The following is a 25650-nucleotide window of genomic DNA, read 5'->3' as shown; positions in this document are numbered from 1 at the left end:
TAACAAACCTTTACAGACAAATATTGCTGGAATACTTATACTTTGAATTACACTTCAGTTTCTATTCACTCATTACTTCTGTGTTCTCTGCATTTGTGAAGGGAGCTGAATACATAGCATGCCACACTTTGTCGATTGCTTTGTTAAAAGCAATCACGTCCTTTCCACTTCAAAATTCAACTGGTGTGAATACTTTTGCGCAGCACTGTTTGCGATGATTGTTAGTCAACTGTCTAACAACGCTGTTTCTTTTACTCCTCAAGATGCTTTCTCACTCAGTAAGAATTGTGAAATCCTGTCCGGGAAGCTTAATCTCAGGAGGCCATTTTCTCAAGGAAAAACCAAATCCTTGGCTCATCTCCGTGATTGGATGGGCCAGTCAGTGAGCCTGCGGGCTGTCTGTCCTTCTGCACAACCTCATCTAGTCATCTTGCGCCCCTTAAGTCCTCCTTTTTTTTTTTTTTTCCCTCTCCCATCTTCTGAAATAGTCTCCCTAACGAGGAAGCCCTTCCCTATTCCCAGCTACAAAAACAGGCGTTGGTGGCAGAAGATGCTTAGGGAATGTGGTTATTATTGCATATACGCACATGCACATTTTCAGGGGCCCCTCTCCAGTAGTTTGGTAAATGATGCCCCAAACTTAGCAGTAAGCACGAATGAGTCCAAGGTTTCTTCTCATCATTCTCATCATCATCATCATTATTCCTTAGCTGGTTTATGACTCAGTCACATTATTTTTCCATAATTTATTTTTCTCTGTCTAGTTTCACTCTCAATCCCAGTTTTCTTTCCTGCTAACTTAACTCATTATTTTCCTTTCTGTGTCGTCCAAGGTCCCTTGGACTCCGAATTTCTCTCCGTTTTGTTCCCAGAGTTTCACTCAGTTTGCATCTACCTGTCTCCTCGGTATACAATCTGCATCCATTTTTTTTTTTTTCCCATTTTGAAGTCAGAGTCTTAAGACGCAGCTGGGAGTAATTCAAACATCATGGCTGTAATTTGCTATGACATGTTTCATTTCTGACCTCACTTCAGATAACCATCTTGCTCACTCCGGCTCCGTATGCGTTTCCCATCCTCGCTCCCATGTCCAGCAACACGCTGCGGACGAGCCAGGCCATTTCTCGACGGTTTCCTCCAAATAAGTGCTAACACTAACAGCTCTGTGGCTACTTAATAAGACCAAAATGTTTGCTCATGCTTTGTAGGTCATTTAAACAAACGCGTTCCTCTGGAACCAAACACTGCCCAAAATCTCCAAATGCTGTCCATCATTTCACATATATTCAATATGTTTTTAATGATTTCATTCATGCTGAGGCAATTTTTTTTCATAAATAAGCACAGGCAATTTTAACTCTGAGTAAATTGGACCACAGGAAAAGTTATAACACTACTGGCAACCTTGGTGAAGGGTGATGGTTAAGCCGGGGGATGACAGGAAGTGACCAAACAGTTCAATTTGGGTACTTGGGTAAGCTGGAGTGAGAGAGAAGAAGGAAAAAAAGATTTACAGGCACAGCACACTCTGCTGCCAACCCCAAAAGCCACAAATATGAACGTGTTCCCTGAGAAGTCGACCATGTGAAAACAAAAGTGCCTGGCAGTGGGCAGCGGAAAGAGAGGTTGAGGGAAATGGGGGGGAGAGGCAGAGAACTGTTGAAGTTTAATTTGGGTGAGAGGTCAACATGAAGCCAGATCCGGAGGACGCAAACCCAAGATAGCATGTCCTATTGCTGGCCCGTGCCAAAGCACACACATATAGAACACAGGGATGCTCTCTTTGTGCAGATATAAAAAAGTTGGGAGCCCAATTTTATGTCACACTCTAATTTGCCACAGCCTTGAAGGCTAGTCGGAGGAAGTATCTGCCACAAACATCATTACCACAACCTCAAAAAGGAAAACATTCATATAAAACTTGCTTGGTCACAGCAAATTGCTGATTTTTTTTTTTTTTTGTCCAGTTATTTACCTATTAAAATTTAGGCAACATTTTCTGTGAGAAGGAAAAGAAAACCAAGGATGCTAAATTAGTTGGTCGAGAGACATAAATTTTAACTTTTTTTTTATGTATTTGATGAATGTTTAATGCATAAATTTAAATATATTTAACACAACACACATGTAGAACCTGCTGTAAAACAGCAATGACGCTAAACCAGGTCGATTTCTTTCAATAATTTAGTGTTTTAAATTTTTTTTAAATATATATTTTAAAAATATAACTATTTTTATATTTAAAATATATATTTTTAAATGAAAGCTCAAATATTTTTTGTATTTCCTGTATATTTTAAAGATAAATTATATATATATATATATATATATATATATATATATATATATATATATATATATATATATATATATATATACATATATTCTTTTTAACTAAATATAACAAATAAATAAATTACAGAATATGTTTTCCTGCATGTTTCTTCAATTTAGAGTTAAAAGCCAGTTCAACAATCCATAATAGAAAAGTTTTTGTTCGTGAATAGGAGTTGTCTGTTCACAAATTCTAATTTAAAAAGAAAAACGCCTTAAAATACAACATTAAAGCCATCACAAAACACCATAAATATGCCCATTATTATAAAATCAGTTATATATTCACATGTTGATGACGGCAGTGTGTAAATACCCTGAACAAAGATGTTCACATTCAACTCCGTGAAGCAAAAATGCACAACTATCTTTCAAAGTAATTTCTAATGCGACATGTTTCCCCGACAACCAATGTACAACTGCACAGATGCTCAGACTTTATCAACTTCTGTGCATTCCCTTTTGGAAACCCAAGTACTCAGCAAATGGCTACCGACACTCATAACAAAGACAGCACCCTTCAAAACCTGCTCACTTAGCCAGTTTTAAAGCTGTTGAAGTGTACCAACTGATCCCTTTGGCTGCTTCAACAGCTGCAGCTCCCTGCCTCCAACCTAATGTGCATCAACAAGTGATGTGTGTGTGTGCGTGTGTAGACATGTGGGGCTTTTTGCAGGACGAGGGTTGCTACGTGAACACGCTTTTCCTGAATATGTGTGCGAGCGTAATGAGAATTTGCATAGGAGCGGTCATCAGAAAGGCCTCATTCACAGCTTCTCCAAAGCTGGCCAAAGGGTAACCTCAAGATGTTCACACTCCAGACCTGCCAAGTGCGAACAGACTCCTTTCTGTCTCTTTGAAATTATCTACACTGACTTATTGAGTTTTTTGTTGTTGTTGTTAATGGGGTGCCTCAATTTTTTATTTTTTCACTATTCTGCCTAATGACAAGTCAAAAGATATTTTATTCTAGGCATCAAAGGTTGCCTTTTCAACAAGTGAAACAAAGACACCAAGCCCTCTCTGCTAACAAATCTGTTTCTAGCTCTGTCAGGTCCATGCAGGGCTGCCGTCATGCCAGCTGACTCAGTCCCTACAGTAAGTCCAGTCCAGCTGGCTATTCAAGTTGCACTTCTAATCCCCAAGGAGGATCCTTTTTTTCTCTCCTCGGTGTTGAAAGCAACACTGGATAGATCCCAATTTAGCCCACAGATTCGAAGAATAATCACAGAAACTACAAAATTAAACATTTTTACAGGATTGCTTATGAGCCCTCCTGCTGCCAAAGAGCCCCCAATAGATCTATAGGAGATTTTTTTTCAATTCTACAAAACACATGTAAACTGAATTTGAAAACTCCCATGGCAATGGTAAAACCTACATTATTTTATTATTGTTTTTTTTATTAGCTATTTATCTTCTTTACAAAAAAATATGTTTTCTGTTGATAAAAGTTATCCTTTTTGAAAATTATAAATATTTATTTTTATACTTCCAGTACAAAACTATAAAAAAAGGCTCTTTTACATAGTTAATATTTCGCAAGCACATGTGTCTGTACCCAATTCCTTAGAGGTATAATAATGCATTTTTTGCTAGTTTATATCAGTGTCTATGTTTTGGGTACATGGTGATTTATTAATTTACATTCAGATTTAGATGTATGTACTCTTCCTCCTTCGCCTGGCTGACTGACTTGATAGATCCAAGTGAGTTGATGCAACGTTCATTTACAAATCAGACAATCGGGTCAAATGGACTGAATCAACTCAAAGCTGAACAAGAAAATTACAAAAAGTAGTATTTATAATATAATTATAAAAAAAGAATAATATGAGAACTATTACAGCCTGAAAACACACAAAACAAACAGTTCATCAAATCTATCAGAATTGTTGTATTTCGGCCAAATTTCTAGATGTATGTCCATCTCCTGAACTCTGAGGCAGACTCCAGCAGTGCATGCTGCTTCCTGTCTGGAAGGAGCCTAACTGCAAGGTGTCGCTTTATCTTTTTTTGAGGAGTCCAATTCTGAATTTCGAGTGATCTGTTGAATCATAAAATCTGAACTCTACATACAGTACAGACAGTGACTGCTATTATTATTGCGAATCCCCCAAAAATGACACTGTGCCAATATCTGACACTTTACCCTGTAAGTATTTGATGTGTTTCAAAATGATTTTAAAATCCTGTTATACCGCAGAGCGGTGTAAAAATGCCTGTTCTCTCTCACATCACACATCTGGACCCAATGTAAATAATTAATCACTGATCACAACAGAATGTCGCTAAAGGCTCCTGTAGAGTTGCTGCAAATGATTAAATGACCTAGAAATTTAACACATAGCAAGTAAGGTTTTTTTTCTTTTCCCTTGAGCATTAGGTTGAACACCACTGGAGTTTATTTGTGGATAAGTTTGTAGGAAATATTCCAGCTAAGCTCAGGTTTTGTTTTCATACAGAAAACAGTTTTGATCAATAACTGACTGACTGATTGCTAATAATAGTTTGGAGCTATTAATAAAACAAATCATTGTTCCATTTTGCTTTGCCATTTCATTTACACTTCACTACACTAGAAAGCAGAAAAAAGGATGTTGCTGTAGTTCTTTTAAGAGAAATCGGAAGACGTTTCCATAGGAGCTCAGAAACTGGTTATCACAAATCAACACACACAAAAAAAAAATCTTAGAACTGTGCAGATGATTTTATCCAGAAAATCCGGGTGAGTTTTGTACTATTCGTGAAGCCTGGAGTTGAACCAGTGACCCCTCAATGGCCAGGATTCTCTCTGATGGCAGAAAACTAGAGTCAATTTGATTAGCCGCCACTCAGCACAGCCTCAGGTAATGGGGTATGTCTGAAAGTCGAGGAGCGAGATAAGGAGGTGGTCATGGAGGGGTCCGGGTGACATAGACATGTGGAAGGGCAAGAGGAACTTTCAAACTTCAAAAGGGTTCAGATTAGAAACAAACACACACATTACAAAGACAAGAAGGAGGAGGAGGGACCACACAAATTAAAATTTCCCCCCAAAAAAGGGGGAAATGTAGACAATAAGGTATCGCGTTCTAAACTATGTGTGACCCCACATTTACCTGGTTACCCCCCCACCTCCTTTTTTTTTTCCCCCTCATCCTTTCCTCCCATCTTACCAGATCTAATTAAACCACAGTGGAAAGGGAGCCTCCGCTCACCGAGAGAAACCCTGTCATGACAAAGAGAAACACAAAGCATGACCTGCATTCAATTGGAAACGGATCCACGGCAAAAGGGCAAATAGGGAGATCGCCAGAGGAAGAGAAAGTGGGAGCGAGATGAAGATAATTGAATCAAGGCAGAGGGTTGTGGAGGAAGACAAATCTTATTATTGATACTTAAGCTTAATCCTGAGAGAGAATGATTGAAGATTACTTCATTACACACAGCCAATATATCTGAATCCTTTTTCTACATTTTCAAATGAAGGAGCTATGCAGAGGAGGCAAGTCAGGGATGGATTTGCAGTACTTCATATAGTAATTTTGAACAAGCCGATACAGGTACATCTCAATATAAATTGAAGTATTATTTCAGTAATTAAACTCAAACAATTAAGCTCATTTTCTATGTATATTCAAGTGTTTATTTCACTTAGTTATAATGATTTTCTCTTACAACTAATAAATTTTTCCCAGAAAATCAGAATATTATTTTAGCAAAAATGGATTTGACAACAGAAAAACTGAAAGCCATTGAAAACTATGTTCATTCAGATTCAAATTTAGAAATACTCAAATAATTTAAAAGGTTGTACTACACAGTATATGTATTCTACACTCCATCTGGGTCAAGGTTAGGTCAGTGCTCAATTTGCATGAATGCAGAGTAGCTTGGAGGAGATCAGCCTGTAGAGCTGCTGAACTTTTTTAATATACCCTTTGATAGGAGCCTTGAGCTGCTCTCCATTGTTGTATCTTTGGGGGGTTTTTTAAAAGCGCTTTTAGTCCAATCAGTCACATTGATGCTGTGGTCATCAAACCAGGCACCTCTTGCACTGAGGGTAGGTGAAAGGTCTTGCTGATAAATAAACTCATGAACAGTCTTGTCGTTTTTGTCATTAGCTCAGGATGGACGTTGATGTTTCCTGTAGTTTGGGAGTAACCTAACAACGACAGGCCACTGTAGTTGTGTCCTGAATGAGTCTGTGTGGTCACTCGTTAAGCTCTGACTCCAGTTGCAGTTAATTGATTCTGAGTCCTCAGCTTCTGAATGTTTGTTGGTCTTTCACTTACTTTTTTCAATGTTTTCCTTCCACCAAGCTTTCAATTAATATTCTTGATTACACCACTCTGTAAACACCCTAATTCTTTAGCAAATACCTTTAGTACTGTACCTTCCTCCTGGAGGGTTTCTGACTTTCTGGTAGACAAATGAATACACTACCTTCCCCTGATTCCATATGCCACAAAAAACATTTCTGTTAAAAGATGGGGGGTTGTTGTATTCTGTAATATTCTTTGTGTTACTACAAAAAATGAATTTCAGGTTTTCATTAGTTTTAAGCCATAAAATAACATGAAATGTATCATATTGATTTGTTTCTCTGCATGTATCGTTGAATTTGAATCACTGGCATACTTTTTCGTCTATTCAGTTTTATAGAATATAAGCAATGCAAGAAATATTACTGGTTCTAAGTCAAAACCAAAACCTCCTCTCTCCCTAAATCCTACATGATTATGTTTCTGTGGAAAACAAGCATAATCATTTTTCTCTTTAAATTGGAATCATCTGTAAAACAAATGAGGAGCAAAAACAGAGTAAAAATATTAACTTCCAGCTTTTCCTTCAGACTGATCTGCTCATATTACTATTTCAGCTTCACAGTAGTGCCAAGTAAAACAGCAATTGTCCCGGAAACAGTGCTCAGAGATAAGGCAGAAAGAGCAATTTCTGTTTTTGTTTTTGTTTTTTTTTTCTCACTGGACAGCGGATATTTAGCCTGAGGTTCAGGAAGCAAACAACACACTTACAGTCTTTTGTGTCGGTCTGTGTGTGTTCGTGCACGAGCTTGTGCATTTCATCGGACCTAGCACTCGACTCGGTAGCAACAGGAAAACATTACACAAGTGTGTAAATTATAGCACTGACAGATTGTGCTCACCACTGGTCAGGTCTGCCACAATCGTGAGCTCATTTCACAAATAAACACACTAACACACTCAGAAAGCAGCGGAACCATTTGGATTGGTCATTGAGGAAAACTCTGGAAGCGGATATGCTACAATTCATTAAATGAACACTTGATTCCAACAAATAAATCTCAATAATGTGAAGTCTGAATATTTGAAAATTTTTATGACAAAAAATAAAAATGCAACCTGGAGAGGGAAGCGATTGAAACATGACATTTACTGAGACTGTGTCTGCTTAACTTAATGACTGCTGGCTGGTGTGAATAAATGTTGTCAATAATCCATGAGACGGAGAGCAAGGACGCCTACACCTATGTGGAAGCGTCTTGCTTACCTTATCCCCCCCGTTTCTCCCCGTCCCTCCGCCATTATTGCTCACATGCAAACACATACTGGACAGTACAGATGGCATGTTCCTATGAGAGCAAACACCGGCTAAACGCAACCAAGCATGTACACACGCAGATACGGAAACATGCGTACAGAAAGCACAGGGGGGAGCTGGTCGGCGTTCGAAACATTATGTTGTGTAAATAAACACCTGAGAGATTTCCGGCCAAACAAAACCAATTTTCAAAGCTCTGCAAACACACCGCGGGCCCAATCGTCAAATTCGCCTTTCTTTTCTTTGGCGAAACCGCTCAATTAATGTGTCACCACAAGTCACCACCATAAGACCCAGCTCAAACAAGTGAGCCACTTCAGTCCTAGCCTCTGGAGGGAGACGAGAAAGAGACATAAATTGGCCTCTTTAAGGTAAAAGAGTCATCCAAAAAAACCAATAAGCTTTGCTTTTTTTTTTTTTTTTTTTTTTTCAGCATTCCAACCCTGCTTACACTCTCATCCCTTAATGAGTATGCTGTAAATAAACTTCTGTTTATCCATTTATATTCCTTGCTTCTGCGAAGTCACACGTGATTTTCTTTCCCACTTAAAGACAGCCATCTCTTCTTTGACTCAGAGCATTCAGACAGGTACACGCAGATAATGTTTAACTACATAAATCACTTTTACTTAAAACACACATTCATCTTTATCCATAGCACCTGAACAATAACTTTTAATCAAAGTTCTTTAATCAAGATAAGAAATAATACAAACGTTCTTGAGAATCGTCATTTTCTTGCAAGAAAGACTTAAGATGCCAGTTACAGCATTACTATCAAAATTCTATTAATTTAGTTTTAAAAAAGAGAACTAGATAAATAGCTCTATATTTTAAAGCCCCTTTCAAAACATCATATAAGCCTTAGAATGGGTAGACAAAGAAAGTAAGGATGGAATGAACAATATTGTGAAATACCTTAAAGAAGTCGTTCTCACAGGACACTTGACTTTTTGTCTAAATTTTGATTGCTCCATACCTTACTTTGAATTAACGTTAATCCAGACCAATCATGGGAAAGTTTCAGCCCTGCTGTGATAACTAATAGTTTGATCACACTCAACATAACTGTTGGGTGCGATTTTATACATTTCCTAAACTACCACCATGAGAAATTAACTCATTTGCAATGGAAACTAAATGGTTAATTTAAGTGTAAAAAAAAAAATGGAAACAAAGCTTTCATACAGTTAGAAATATGAACTGATGGAAGCTCAACTGACCTGGAACTGTTTCTGTAATTTTATGTAAACCACAATGTCATACAAAAATGAAAAGTGTAACTGTTCAAACATTGGTAAGGAAATCCACAGATGCTCTGATTCACCTTTTTGCGCCCCTATCTGGACTCTGAGGGCTGAAGGTAGGCAGAGACTCAGCTGTAACTTAGTCGAGTCAGGAGAAAGTCCAACAAAATTCAACCTCAACAGGAAAGTTCTACTTACTGCTACAGAACACTGGTGGAAACATTATCTTTGAGATTCAATATAGCTACTAAACCACCCAGTCACACCATCCTCACACACTTCATTACTGTATGGTATAAAAGGAGAGAAGCAGCTTTGATGTGCCCACGCCCGCTGTCACTGTCACAGACACCGTGTTGACTTGCTGCTAAGCATCCCGCCATTGTCCCACTGCTACACCTGACACTGGCTCACGGGCCGGCTGCATGTGTGTGTAGGTGTGTGTGTGCGTGTGTGTCCACCTGTGATGTGATCTCCACTCTCAGTGAAGGTATGAAGAGAGTAGGAAGTGATCAAAGTATCAACTAGAATCCCTGATAGAAAAAACCAGCAGTGCCCTCTGCTCGGAAATGTTATCTCTCCAGGAATGTAATTTAGATACTCCTTCAAGGCTTTGATGTTGGTTTAATGCTGGATTAAGTTTTAAGGCAGACTACTATGGCCTTCATAGCAAGTACTTTCTTCACACAGCTGAAAGAAATAATTACATAGTAACACATTTTTGGAATCAAATGCCACTTGGAACCACAAACCATTTTTAAAACATTAAGCTTTTATTTTCCAGCTTAATTTTGAATGGATACATGTAGACCAGGGGAATTAAAAAGAAGCTACGTAGTGATAAATTACTCAAAGGAGGATGGATGGTTGGTTTTATGCTAATTTTTTAAAAGCTTTGACCTGCCAGTATGGGTTTAGCCAATTCCAGGTTCCCTTTGAGAACAACAGCATAAGGACATATAAGCATAATTTTATGCTTATATATACATATATACATATGCATACGTATATACAGATATACATATGCTTATATGCATATATAAGCATAATTTTATAACTAAGAAGGTTGTCTTAGTTAACCTTCCAGCTGAGAGCGGCCAATAATTAAATTTTACAAGAATGTTATACCTTTTTTTTTATATTTTTCACCCATGGAGGTAACTAGCATTACTGTAACATTTGCATTCCCCAGGGAGTGTAGAAACTTCTCTCAACTCTGAAATTTACAAGTCTAACATGTTTCATAATAAACATGAATTGAAAGATTAAAATAAAACAGAATAACTTTCCTGTCAATTTGCTTCAAAATTGAACCTTATTTGTACAAAGAACTCTTTGAAATAAGAATTTTACCATTTGAATAAAATCAAAACAAACACTGCAAATGCATTATAATTCCCCTTCTAAATTTAAGAGGTGTAGTTTCAAGTGGAAGTTACGGGTTTAAGCTTGACCAGCACTGTCTTGGTTATGATGTGTGTAACAAAAGTGTGTGTCTCCTGGCAGACCCAGATGGCAGGCAGGCAAGGGGGCAACTGAACATGAAGCAGTAAAGGGCAGTTCTGGTTACGAGGATCAGACGGCAGCACTACAAACCCGGCTCAAAGTGGCTGCCGCTACCAAAGTCAAGGTGTGGGTTACACTGCCGAGTACAAAGGACACACATACTCCTAGTTTTTCAAATGGATAGTTTGTGTCTCTTCATAAAAGTCAACGTGCACCAACTTTCACCTCATCACAGAAGATTTAAAGAGTTTGTATCAATTATCAATGGCTACATTCACTTCAGACATTGTTCCCAGGGGCTTAAAAAGAAATAAAAAATAAAAAATGAAGAAGTTACCTCTTATACTGAGCCAACAAAATGGAACAAAAGCAACAAAATACGACACAGAAAGTAAAAAAAAATAAAAAATCCTAGCAGCAAAGTCAGAATCACAGACAAAGAGAGAAATAATGCAGGGGAGCCTGCTTGCGAGAAACCATGTGGCAGCTTTAGAGAAGGAAGGGAAACGTGTGGGCCTGCTGCTAATTTCCCACCCCAAGCGCAGTAATCTGAAGGCAAGATTAAGGTAAAGGAGTTATTCTTGACTATTTTATTAAGAGGTGCTTTAGGCACTGGAAGAAGGGGCTTTAGTGCTCCTCCAGCAGCGTGCCATACAATACAAAACAAACATTTGCTGTTATTGCACCAAAGTACTCTCAGATGTGCTAGGTCGGGGGCCTCCTGTTTTGCTGTGGAGGAACTTGGCATCAAAGTTTTCTTAAATTCTGTGGAAAACAAAAATATAAAACTATAAAAAAAAAAATTTTAAAAAAGCTATTTCTCTGGTCAAGTTCGGATGAAATGGCAGGTAGCATAAGAATGGATGGCAACTGTTACCTCAAGGTTTAATTCAACTGAGTTAAACTGGAACAATTCATACAACAGCTCTTTTTGTTGTTGTGTATTAAAGCCGGATATCTGCCAAAAGGAATCAAAGGCATAAAGAAATTGGCCAGAAGCAATTTCACACACTTTTGAAATACAATGAGCAAATAAACATCTACATAAAACAAAAGCAAAATATGTCACTGGACAGCTGATTCAGCTAAGAGTGTGCAGTGTTGTTTGGAATAACTTCCCTAATAAAAGTGCTAAACTGACATGTCTGGAAACCTCAGGAACTTTAAACGGAACGGTCATCATGGACACACGAAAACCACTGAAGTGGCTCGTTTTAACCTCTCGTAAAACACAATTGAGAAACCAGCTCTTCCTCTTTCCTTTTCTGTGCCCAAAACGGAGGATGTGGCAGAACAGAGGAGGAGAAAACTGAGAGCAGAGGAAGATATAAGACTTTGGAAGTTTGTCGATGAGCACAAATAGAATTAAACTGCAGAAGATATGTTCACATTGTACTATTTTAAACTTTAACGTTTCTAAAGTGTGACCTGATGAAGGTTTATAACTCTTTTTTTTTCTATATCAAATCAGAAATATTTGAATATATTAGTGCACAAAAAATGTGACAAATAATAATTTACTTGTTACTGTTGATATCCTGTCGCAGACAAAAAAAAAAGTTCAGAAGTGTATCTATCAGGGGCTTGGCTGAAGGTAAAACTCTTGTTTGACTTTACAGAATCTATGAAGTCATAAATTATGTTTTCTTCCTTAATAATCTCATAAAAAGCTACTTAATTAAGATAAGGTTTTGTAGTTTGTTGACTCAACCATGAACTTTGGTTCATTCAGATATTGTAAGTTTCTTTAAAATAAGCTTACAATATTTCTCAATGCTTGCTGTATACTACTCTCAAGGTTTGTGCTGACATACATAAATAACTACAGGTTGATACACAGATTTTGCATAACACCATCATTATATGTGCTAATCTGTATTGCTGTGGTAATAAAGAATCTCATGAAGACAATCTTTAGTCAGTTTGTACCTGCAGCGCAACTTAACACAAGATCACAAATTCCTAAATGGGAACCTGTTGCCATTGTGATGATGTGCACAAAATGTTTCGGCAACTTTCCTATTCTCTTGAACTAGATTTATTGATATTGTGCAAATAGAGCCTATATTGAGCCTATTCATAAAGCTCTGCCAAACAAGTGTAACTGGTCTAGGTGTGCTCAGCACCCAGTATCACCCAGCGCCTCTGCCTGACTTTTTGTGATGTAGATACAAAGGATGCAGCAGTCACTTTGCTGAACAGATGTTTGAGTTTGTGTTAGGTACAAGAATACAAAACTAGGAATGCATGAAAATGGACATATTAAACAGCAGCTGGTGTCTCGAGAAAACATTCAAGTGAGTGACTGACATATATCTCTTTGTCTTCTGCCCAATTGCTGGTGAAGCTGAACCAAAGACGTTCAATTAATAAATGCTGCCTGCTTTGCCTTTGGGAGGCTGAGCATCACAGATACGCCGGTTTGTAATAGAGCTATTTGTTTTCCTCAGAAAGCTGTCCAAATGCTCTCGCTGGGGACAGCAGACTACAAGAAAGGCCGGGTATGAATTGGTCAAATCCACAGGGGCAAGCTATTGATCAGGCCTGCAGCTAGAGAAACGCAAATATGCAACTAAATTAGATACTGGTGTGCTCGCACAAATGCGCATGCTGTCCGTACATAACACTTGCAAAGAAATCAAATTAATCTGCAGTGACAGCTGTTCGGTTTTACAAACAAGAACATTTTAAACTAGTTAATATGATTATAATCAAAACTTTTTTTGGTGACATAGACAGTCAAAAGGATATGGATGCTTTCCAATATTTATGAACTGGTACAGACAAATGCACCAAAAATAAAAAATAAAATACAAAGAAGTTGACAAAGTACAGAATGTAAAACATAAGTACACTACATACATCTTTGTCCTGGCCCCTCTTACATATTTCAATTCCTTCTTCATGTTCTTTTTGACATCTCCTTTTCCAACGAGAGCAGTGTGTCAGGGTCAGAAAGCAATTTAAAACCTTCGCTAATGAGAGTCAGAGAGAGAGAGAGAAAAGTGGGCAAGAGAGGGGGAAGTTAAAGGCTGGGAGAAAAAGAAAGATGGTGTAGTAGGGCCAGAGAGAGGAAGAGGATGAAGGAGGGAGGGGTAAGGCTGGGGTGTCAACCATCAAAGCTGCCCAGGAGAAAAGAAGGCCAGGTGCTGGTTGTGGGAATGTGCCGTCCATGGTTCCAGAGACCAGAGAGCTGTGGCGGTGGCGGTGCTGGGGTGGGGGTTGCAGGGTGGTAATTAGCCAAGCCTGGAGGAGAGCGAGGGCCCTCGAGGGCCCGCGGGGATAGCCCCTCCGAGAGGATACCATTTGCACTTCTACAGGAGCCGCCAGCCTCCAGGCCACAAAGAAGGGGAAAAGGGGAACTATGGCATCCTTTATCAGGCCGGACAAAGACGCCGCATCTTTTCAAAGGAGACCGGAGAGCGAGAGAGAGAAAGAGAGAGAGAGAGAGAGAGAGGGAAAGAAACTCCAGTGTTCCAGAAAAGGAGTGGAAGAAGAAGAAGAAGAAGAAGAAAGAAGAAGGGGGGTACTATCCTCAGACCAGTCAGGAGAGACGCAGAGTGAGATGCCTGTGTTTGCTAGCAAAGCCAGACAGGAGGGTACAGTCATGCCTTGACCCTGTCAGTCCTCTGAGACATCAGAAATTCACTAACATCCCCCAGACAGCAACATAGTGTTGAGTTGCACAGGTATATTCCCAATACAATGCAACTGAGACCGTGAATATGTTGGGGGTTTTTTAAACATATAATTTTACTTCTTAGTTAGCAGAAGCCTGTAAAAGAACGCCGTCCTGAAGAAGAATAAAAGTGCGGAGTTTAGTTCACCTTTATTGTAATCTAAAGCAATCCAAGCACATGGAGTGAATACAGCCACCCCTCTACCTTTGACATTATCAAGGGATCTTAAGAGTTTTGCCCTCCTGCAGAGTGGTGGAAAGTGAAGGTCACTGACATTACTTCTACCTATTACTTTGGAGAAACAGCTGTAAACGGGGGTCAGTGGTGCCCACTGAGGCTATGTGGCTTTGTGCTGGGGAGCAGCCTGACAGCTTTGGCTGAGCAGGGGCCAGAGGTCAGATGCGGCCATGTGATAAGGCATTAGAAAGCTGCATATAAGGACCCTCAACTGAAGAGTCCTGAAAAATGTCAAACTCTCCCCCCTTTCTCTCCATTTCTCCTCCTTGTCTTTCTTTTCCTCTCTCCTCTCCAGCTCTGGACACAAAATGCCATTTGTTGTCCATCAGTCAGTAGCACAAGGCTTGGGTCGGACCCGGTGCTGAAAGCTCCATTCACACACCCTCTCACCCAGGGATGTTTTTGCAATTCAATATTTTCACACGCAGGCAGCTTCATCACTGCTTTGGAACCATACACTTGGCAAGATGAGGCTGTGGAGGGGGGGCCTCTGGGACAGAGGGGCTTAGAGAGGGTGGGGGGTGGTGGTGAGAGGGTCAGCAGAGAAGAATCCTGGTGTCAGGAGAGAACAGGCCCACGCCAGCTAATGGGCCATCTTGAAATGTTTTACCATGACCCTCTCCAACACCTACACTCACACAAATAAGTGGGCATCCACTCACCAACGGTTACACACACATTCCACTCAACTCATCACTTTACCTCTACTCTGACTCTAGGTTAACAAGTGGGGGCTCGTCTTTCCTCTATCAAAATCTCTGTGCTAATATAGTGACATTCTGCTGCTGAACTGTCTTGTCTGCCTTCTCCAACCATGCAACACCCAGCAAGTCTGTGTCTGCTTCCTCTCAGCCTTTGACAAGTTTTCCTTCGGAGGCAATTCATTTATAAGCTTCATCCATCTTGCCTTGTACTCTGACCAGTTCCCTGTCCTTCTCCACAACTTTAGCCCTATTGTGTTACCTTGTCGTCTTAATGCAGTTTGTTTTTTTTAGTATTTTCTACCTTCTCTTGGGCCTTCACAGGATCATTTTTAAACAGACTAAGAGTGTATTCACACTTGATACATTTGGCCCGCTTTAATGAACTCCTTGCTCCGGGCCTTTTGTGGAGGCGTAGCTACACTCAAGCAAACCCTTGTGAAAACCAAACAACCACACCGAGACATACATTTTGAGATGGTCTCGGTTCGCTTTCGAACAAACTTTGATGTGGTTCGCTTTTGGTGCGAACACAGACCAGCCTCGATCCAGACCAACTACAGAAAACGTACATGTTTTTGGATTTAACGAGCCACCTTTGATTTGCTTTCAGTGTTGCCAACTCTACTACTGTGTGTCAGTACTGTATGTACTGAAAAGAACTCGTACCTGATCCGCTGTTTTCCGCGTAGGGATGCTGCTGCCAGCATGGTGTGGGTCAAGGGCGCAGAAAATCTGATTCAACTTGCAGCATGCCAACACCTTTCCAAAGTTAGAAGTGTCACATCACAAAATCTGTGTTGTATGAGCTGGTCTTGACATTTAAAATGGTACTGCAGTTTTGCAGAACAGAAATGCAGAATGCCAGACTTCCAAAGCTTTCTATTTTTCCGGGTCTGTGAACTGTTCTGCCTCCATCGTTCCTGTTCAAGGGGAACAATGATCATCACCCATGTAGTGTTGTTTTTTTCACCAACAACACCAAACCAAAAAAAAAAAGTCTAAGCCAAACATGAAGCGAATCAAAGGACTTTCCTGGTATGAATACACTCTTAATTACATGGGTGGATTCTTCTAGTCAGGTCACTTCTGAAAGTAGCTGATTGGACTAGATTTGGTCTCCTTTAAATTTGATATTACTTGCTCCCATATTATATTTAGTTTATGCTTTGGGTATGAGTCCTTACTGCATATGAGGCACTGCACATTTTACATATTATGACAAAAAAATCTGGCAACCATCAACCAATAAATACTTGCTTTATGTCGATTTTAAACAGAACCAACACAAAGACTACCAGCTAGCATCGAAGAGGAAATGCAAAATCTGCATGATTCCAACCAAAACATTTCAGGTAATTTGCTCCAATTCCACAACTGTTACACCTCAAGATTTGCTTAGCATACAGAGTGGCTGAGGTAAACATGGACGGTGGGGTAGGGGAAGGAGACGGGATGCAGGGGAATTTCTAACATATTTATCCTGTGCGCCACACTCTACTTAATGAAATGAAACCACACCAGTAGTGGCCCTTTGTCTCTGGAGAATTCAGTAATCAACATGCCACCAGTTTTCATTTTGTATGAAAATAAATGGCAGCTGGTGAATATGGGCCTAATTGTGCTGCAGCGTAGAGAGGAGCTAGGAGAGTAGGGGATGGGGGGGATGGAACTTGTAGCAGCACTGTAGCACAGCCAATTTTCATGGACAGCAGTGTTCGAGAGAGGTGGTTGAGTAAGCAGAGGCATTCATCTGGGGGGCTGGAACGCTGCTTCCACTCTCTCCTCCCTGTTCTATCCATCATACTCACAAAGAAAGTTAGCCAAGTATTAAGCAAATAGAGAACCGGTGAGCCCTCTGCACTCACGCCTGGCAGGGTCACTGGATAATGACAGCTCAATTACTGGGAATCTCCTTGTATAGCCTCCTCCCCAATACAATCCCAGCGCACCCATCCCACCCTGCATGGCAAATTTGTCAAACTCGACCAAAACGACGGGTCTGACAGTGTAATCGCTAACCGTCCCGACCGACATGAAAGAGGTCTTTATCTGGCCAAATCAAAGAACCTGATCTCTCAGAGAAAAGGGTGGAGGAGGAGAGGAGTGGGGGGAGACGAGCGAAATGTCCCAAACAACTCTGAGTGAGACGCAGAGATGTCTCTAATCCACTTTAATGAGACACCGCTTGCCTATCTTTCGCTTTAACGACGACACACAGAGACAGTGAGGAGGGATGGAAAGAGAAGGATGGGGGGGGGGGGGTAGCCAAAGCTTTGAACTGCTGGCCTGATGAAAGGAGGCGCAGCGGAGGGAGTTTAGAGCCATGCTGCCCCTGTACACCACTGTCTGTTTGGGAGGACTGCTAAACCGCCCAGGGGACGGAGCAGTTTGTCCGCTTATCATATCTGAACAGGATGAGCCATCATCAGCACGGCCACTGAGGGACTAAAGATGGACTGTGGTGAGACTGAAGAAATGTGCTGCAGTGACAACTGAGGCACTCAAATCCAAAATAAATCCAGTTCTCAGACTGGGTAACATGTTTCAGTGGATTTTTCAAATGGCTTTTTTGTGTTTGACTATATGCTTTTAACTCATTTAACAAACTCATGTTAAATAAATGAACTATATCACTTAGGGGCCCTTTAATGGTCAAAATGAACATCTTTAGAGGCACTTTCTTAAGATTTTCAAAGGGAGATTATGGTTAAACATTTAACAGATAATTCTATTAGCTGTTCTTGGCAACTTAAACAAAGAATACATTTAAAGCAAAACATGAAGTTCTACAAGTTCAGGAATGCACAAATGCAAAAGCTTATTAGAGATGTAAGAGGGTGAACAAGGGACAAAGTGAGGGGGCTAATACCAAATAAATCTGGATTAGTACCAGATAAGACTAGTCACAATGTTTAGCAATCCCTCGATTATCACGATGCAATAAACAAAAAAAAAAAAAAGAAAAGAAAGGGTGGAGGCAGAGGGGGTCATGAGGGCTGCAAAACGGGCTAATTAGGGACTTGACACATTTGTGCCCTTGTTTTGCAAACAACACACAGTGTTTAGCAGCAGGTGGTGTACAATCACAGCAGACACACATAGTGATCATCTTTTAGTGTTAATCAGCAAACCCAGAAGCGAAGATGACAGAGCGCAATCCACTGCACACTGCAAAGTAGCAGGGCAGAACATTATCGGATGAGTAGCCACACTTGAAGACAAAATAAATTTATCGTCAGAGTAATGCCTTTTTATTTTAGTAACCCTTCCCATCGCCATGGACCGCGCTTTAATTTTTACTGATCTATTTTTAACAATTCCCCTGATCCCTATCTGCAGGCGCAGGCGCATGGGAGATGAAAAACAGGGGGACTGCTATAGAAACAAACATCAGCGATATTTCTGGAACTCTCCCAGTCCTGACATACCATGCACAAACGATGTGATAGGGAGGCTGTTTTTTCTTGTTTTCTTTTTCTTCTTCTTTTTTGCAAACATGGAGCATGGGTTCACAGCCAGTTATCCAGTTGGCAAAACAGACACATTTGCCAACTGGATAATGCGAGGTCGACATATCGGTGGAATGAATAGGATTTGGGGCCATGTGCAAGAGCTTAAAGCAGCCATGTTTGTGTGTCAACTCAAAATGTGACAAAGCCAGCATGAGACTCAGCAGGAAACACGGGGGTTCGCGTCGCTGCGAGTTCGTCTGCGTGTGTCCAGGTGCCCACCCATTGCCGTGGCCAAGGTCATGGCTCAGAACGGTGACAGGGCCTCCAACACACTGTACAAAAACGGTGTGAGCGCAGACTCGCGCACGCATTCAGCCTGAGCCAACGGTGCCAGCTCCTACTGTTTGGATGACATTTACACTCAACCTTTCTAGTTTGTGATTGATTGGGGTTAAATCATACCAATGCACAAAAAATCTGTCACCACCATGTGCAGATGTGTGTCCATGCATGGTCCCTGAATGTGTGTGTGTGTGCGTGTGTGTGTGTGTTGGGTGGAGAATGAGGAAAAGCCAGTCAAGTGTATTCAAGCTTTCAGCGAGACTCTGTAGGCACTGACGGGTCAGTGTGACTTCATAATTTTGTTGAACTTTAACTGAAGTCATTTCAGCTTACCTGGTGGATGAAAGGCAAAGAGTTCGTTTCGGTGTGTTTGTGTTTAGAGGGAAACCGTTTCTGACGATTTGATAAATTAAAGCACAAGAAACTTTAAAGTCAAAATGACATCTACTTAGAGGGAAAATTGGCACTGATGCTATAAAACACACAAGGTTGGAGTTCACAATAGAATTCGAGGCATTTCCAAACATTCCTGCTTTTCAGAGGACATTGGGATGGAGACTGTGCAGAACTTTATAGTGAAAAAGAGTTCATAAGAGTTCAAAAACCTCAGGTACAAGTTCAGCAGGCACGAGATTCAGTCAAAGAGGGTAAAATGACTCCAGTATAGATGTTATATCGTACCTAGATTATTAATTAATACATTTCTGATCGATGCAAAACTTTGAAGCAAGAATAAAAACAGTTTAACCTAAATTTTATTTATAGTTTTTTATTTAACACCTGCTCGGTGAAAGCAATTTTTCTCTACCATTCTTTTGTTTTAAACATTTGGATAAGAACTTGTTACACTGTTCAGATTACAAGTTATTTCTTAGCACTTCACTATGACTATTGTCCAGTATTTTAGTGGGAAATATGTCTGCATAGTGCAGTGCATGTCTTATTTTATAAACGATATAGTCGTTTTTAAAACGCTTTGTAAAGATTGTCCAATTTCAACAGCCATCAGTGATTTTATATGTGCAGTAAAAGCAAATTTTAAAAAATAGACAACAAATTTGATAATAAACAGATTCAAATTTACTCGTCCACCATTTTACAATAGTCGATAAAAATCGGATAAAGGTTTGGGACGGGATTGGTGGTTGTAATGCTGTGATTCATTAGTTTTCTGCTGGATTTTAAAGTCTTATCTCTGTGAAAGAGCATCTGAACTGGCAGGTTAAACCTCAAAGAAAAATTGTAAATTAGTACTGGGGAGGAAAAGTGTGATCAATGCATATCAAAAATGTATCATTTAAAAATACTACACTAGAATTAGAAACTATCATTCAACCAACAAGTTTCCATATACCTGTGCTTCAGATCTGGTCAGTTGCACAATGAACGAAAGCAAAGGAAATGGAAAAACACTGCTTGAATGTAGTATCTGCTGGGCTTTAATATTTCAGGTGTCAGACAATTTAACTCTGCCTGACAATAATACACTTGATTACTTCAATGTACATCAGTGACCATTAGAAGCTTGGTTGAAATGGGTCTTAGTAACCAAATCCAAAAACTCAAGTCAAGTGAAGGATTAACTGTGACGATGAAAAATAAAGTGGATCAAGCAAATTATGCATTAATAGCATTTATCATCATCACAGTCAACTGCTTTGAGTGTTTTCTTATTGCAACCCTGCATGGTCTGGACTGCTGCACTAAGTTAGCCTGCTGAGTTTGTGTTTTGTTTTTTTCTAACAATGTTAAGATAAATTTCCCTGAAAAATACTTTAAATACTTGGAACAGTTCCAAGACCACAGTCATAATAACATGATGCCAACTGTAACATTTGTGATACAATATTTCTGAGTGTTTAAGAACTTACTGTATCTAGTAAATGAATTCAGTCATCCATTTTCTTCTGCTTATCCTGTATTGCTAAATATATCTTATACAAAATACAAGGTTTTTTTAAGCTATTTGCCTATGAGTGTATCAGCATCAATTTTGATGCAATGACAGTTGAGAAAATCAAGCGATGCCTACAATTGCTGTGGTTGTGCAGATCAACAGATATGCAACAGTTCAATACTTGATACCCACTGTATCAAATATAACATGGTTAAGCTTTATTTCTCAACCCACTAAAAATACTTAATACTTTGTAAAATTTAAAATAGGCAGTTACTCAATACAAAAGCTATTCCTGTCTGGTTTGCAGGTAAATACATCTGAGCAGGAGAAGAAAATCGGGCTATTATAATTTCAAAAATGAGAAGCTGAAGCGGTGATAATTCCATTAAACTGGAGCAAAGGGAAAAAAACTCTCTGTCTCAGGTCTAAAACTCTGATTTCACACATATATGTGGTTTTAAAAATATCTGTATACACTACTCTTGAACAAAATCTCAACAGGAAAAAACGTGTAAAAATGTCTTATAGAACGTTAACGATACAATTTCAAAATAAAAGCACAGCAAAAAATTAAAATAATAAATAAATAATGCATTTGATGATCCTATCATTTATAGGACCAGGCTCTAATCTGCGAATGTGAAAGGGAGCTGTGTGACACATTACAGCTGCGTGGCAGCGATACATGGGAGACCCTAAACGTTTAGCCAGAAGTTAAACATAGCGACCATTGTTGGTTTTCAAGTGTTATGGGTTGGGTTTTATTACTTCTGTCAAAACATAAGAAGCTGTTGAGCCGGGCCAAGTTCATGACTGGGGAGCATACATTCTAATAATGGGCCTTTAACGCACAGATCACAGGGATATGTGGAAATGTGTAAAGACAGCGCAGAGGTCAGAGAGGTGGGAAGTGGTGGGTAATGTGTGCATTTCTTCAGCGACCTGAACCAGCAGAGGAGTGAAAGGGATTAAAATAAATAAATAAATGTAGGTCGTCTACTTTGTTCTTATTATTATTATTATTATTATTATTATTATTATTATTATTATTATTGTAGCTACTGCGAAAGAAAGAAAGAAAGAAAGAGAGAAAGAAGGTGACGATCAATGAAGTGTGTAAGCTGCCTTTAAAAAAATAAAATGTCTGTCTTTGCTGAAGAGCTCGTCTCGTGCTTCCATTTACATTATATTTCTTTTGGCTTCGGTGCAGAGGTCACCGGTCGCATATTTACAGCAGCGCGCGCATTGTGAGCATGCTCTCTGGATGTGTGCGCGTGCGGCTGTTTTGTCCTCACACGTGCCCCGAAAAAATAAATAAATAAAAATACTGGGGAAAATAAATCTCCTTTCATTCAAGCGGAAGCCCTTAATTGATCCAAAACCAATTTAAAAGCTACAAATGGGCCCAGAAGAATACTACAATAAAACAGCCGCAAGGAGTTAGATTTTTTTTCTTCTTCTTCTTTTGACTTCAAAAGAAGAAGTGTGAGCGGCACGGCCGCACCGCTCACACACAGAAACAAATAAAACTTTAATCTGCGTGGGCAATCAAGATTCGGGAGTAGTACGGGTTTTATTATGAATAAATAAATTAATTAATTAACTTTAAATGAATTAAACTGTTATTCGTCAATGTTCAAAAAATGTTAGCTAATTATTTAAAATTTAAGATGCAAATATAAATCATAATTGAACTAATCTTCCCATGTTAGGATAACTGAAATGTATTCTAAACAATAACAATTAAATCCCATTAAAATACACAAACATTTGCAGCTGCACTTTTTAAAAATCCATGCTCGTCATTGTTACAGCATAACACCTCACAGTTCAGTCAGATGATTATATCTAATGTGTCTACAGTAGAAATCACTCACGGAGGTTAAAAATAAAATGATAAAACAGCTGGTGGACATTTGGTGCGGGCCTCCTGTACTGGGAGAGGGCAGAAAAGGGATTTTTTTAAAAACGATGAAAAAAAAAAAAAGAAAAAAAAAAAAACGAGACGTGCACGTCCACTGTACGTCATATTCAAAATCTGCGGGCCCGTGTGTTTTGAATGTTTGAGGAGAACAAGATATTTTTCATGCCAGTTGTCTGCTCGTGTTTCCCTATAGCTGCGGCTGCAACACAACAAGATCCGAGGCCTGCAGAGAGGCTGCCTGCCAGTGCAGCGACGCGACTGCTCCCAAAGCCAGGCATTTGTGTTCATTAGCACCCGGATCAACAGACTATCAGGGCTGTTTGGAGATCAAGACCAAGTGTAATTACCTCCTGGCAAAAGGACCCCAATTCTCAACGTGTTTGGAGTATTTCGTTCAATAAAAGCAGCCTAATTAGACTTCTGCTGTTTTGTTCTTTTTTCCCCCCTCCACCATTTCTATCTGCCATTAGATTTGCACAAGAATCCGACCTCTGCATGATGAACCATAAGCCGGATAATTATTATTTTTTTCTATTTAATTTTCCCATCTCATAGCACTAGCACTGTAAAAACAACAACAACAAAAAAACAAAAATAGAAGACTTAATAAAATTCACATAAACAGTATTTTTTTAATCAATGTAATATTTCATTTCACTTTAGCCTAAGTAAAAAAAATATATACATATTATTTATATTTTCTTATCAATAAAACCAGTAGTGACGTGTTTAATCCTTGTAAGGCTACAAATAATTATGTGCAATCCGCAAAAAAATATTAAATAAAGAAATATATCTTTAAAAAACATCATTATAATCCTTAAAGGAAATAAATTAAGTGAAACAACACAGCAAGTGCAGCTGAAATAAACTACTGAAAAATTTAAAAAGTAAAAATAGCAATAGGCCTTCTTCACAGGTCGAAAGGGGGTTGAATTAAACTGTGGCCAAAAATGAAATATAAAAATAAAAATCAGACTGACCCAAACAGAACACGCCGTTTGAAACAAAGTTCATTCATGCAAGAATAAACATGATTCATGAATCAATGCACCATCAATAAACAAATGTCAAACAATAAACACGCTCCATGCCTGACAACAAAACTGCTCATGTTCAACAGAAGAAAAAAGAAAAAAAAAGGGCAACACGAATACATGAATTTTTCCGTGTGACGCGAACAGCAAGTCCGTTCAGAAGCAGCAGAGGAGCAGCAGCAGCAGCAGCAGTGCATGGGCGCTTGCAGGACGTATTATTGATAGGCATTCCCATGAGAACAACCAGTCAGCAGCAGCAGCGGCCCCGGTGGCCCTGGCATTAAAAAAAAAAAAAAAGGCAAATATCTTCTACGATTTCAAATACGCGTGCATTTCAGATCTCGCTTGCTTCTTTCACGTCCAAATTCGAATCTCGGGGTCTCCCAGTTGTGTTTTTTTTTTTTTTTTTCCAAAGGAGCGAAATGAGTGCGTCCGGAGCGGCGTGAGCTGAGAAGGCAGCTCGCAGAAGAGCAGAGCGGTGCCACAGCGCCCACTACATTTCAATTGCACCCAAACCTGGAACGACTCTCACTATAAAAAAAAAAAGTTACTCTGCGACTCGACAACTTTTTTTTTTCCTTTTTGTTTTGCTTTTTTTTTTTTTTTTTTTTTTTATTTTGGAGAAAAGGGACAGATTTGCGCCTGTGTTGAAACGACCGACAACAGAACCGAACTGAACCAGGGAAGAAAATACGATATGACCGACGGTGTTTATTTCTGCTTTTACAGAAGAAGTGTGGTCAGATCTAAAGCACCGGCGGCGTTTCTCATCACGCGTTAAACTTTGCGGACGCAGGGATCAGCGAAACCGGGAGCGCAGCATGCAAGGGGAACAACATCCAAACTAAGACGTAAAGTTATCTGTGGACAAAAGAGTCCCCCATCCTCTTTATTTTTAAAAGCTCTATTGCAATTGACAAGGACACTTTGGACCGGGACGAAGCCGGCGGAGCTTGAGAAGCCGGCGGCTGGAAGCGGTAAGAAATTAAAAAAAACATTTTAAAAACCACAGAAGAAGACCTACTTTTAGCCAGTTTTCTCGCCCTCGCCTTGGATCTCATCTTGTCGGCTTGTAGATTCCTCTCGTCGTCCTCCGTGAGCCCAGAAGCAGCAACAACACTATCTTCATCTCACCAGCATTGTCAGTTTGGACACCTTCGCACATGCGCACAGGCCATTCAATCTGACACCCTCGCCCGGGCCAAAAAACTTTCCAATGTATTCATCATCATCACTTTTTTTTGTCCTATCGTCTCCCCTTTAGATCACTTATCTCTTCCCCTCCTCCTCCTCCTCCTCTTCCTCCTCTTCCTCCTCCTCCTTCTGCTCGCTCTTCACCCGTTCCCCCCGCCGCCACCCCCATGTCATCCCCCTCACTCTCGTCCCCCGTTCTCACCCATGCAACCCTCCCCGCCGCCCACCCCTCTACCCTATCCGCCCAATTCAGCTCCTGCCAGCAGCGCCGTCCTGGATTTTCTACCCCTTTAAACAGAGGCTGCTTGGTTTTCTGCAGCGCGACGGCGGGACACACAGTGAGGTATGGTGCCGGGGTCAAGGTCCCATTTTAAATACAAAACAAAAACAAACCCTATGTTTTTTTTGTTTTTTGTTTTTTTTACCGTGCAATAAATAGTAGTTATTACAAAGAATATTTACGTTATTTCATTTTTATTTTATTGCAATTGTTTTTTGTCATAAATTACAGCAATTTCTTTCCCTCTC

General features: G+C 39.7%; 1 protein-coding gene across 11 annotated transcripts in view; it reads right to left on the bottom strand.

Annotated features, from left to right (window-relative positions):
• The window catches only part of prdm16 (PR domain containing 16), a 208666-nt gene extending 183466 nt beyond the window's left edge, over positions 1–25200 (bottom strand). For 6 of the 11 annotated variants that reach the window (XM_044125456.1, XM_044125484.1, XM_044125474.1 and 3 more), the window contains exon 1: positions 24953–25199. In XM_044125456.1, the coding sequence (XP_043981391.1) occupies positions 24953–24989 (37 nt within the window). In that variant the 5' untranslated portion in view covers positions 24990–25199. Of the gene's footprint in view, positions 1–24952 lie in introns of all 11 variants that reach the window. The other 5 variants (XM_044125500.1, XM_044125510.1, XM_044125540.1 and 2 more) reach the window with 3 other exon arrangements.
• Between the last annotated feature and the right edge of the window lie 450 nt (positions 25201–25650).

The sequence above is a fragment of the Gambusia affinis genome, linkage group LG01 (genome assembly GCF_019740435.1).
Source record: "Gambusia affinis linkage group LG01, SWU_Gaff_1.0, whole genome shotgun sequence".
NCBI classification, from domain to species: domain Eukaryota; kingdom Metazoa; phylum Chordata; class Actinopteri; order Cyprinodontiformes; family Poeciliidae; genus Gambusia; species Gambusia affinis.
The sequence above is the reverse complement of the archived record's forward strand: the minus strand, read 5'-3'. Positions and strand labels throughout refer to the sequence as shown.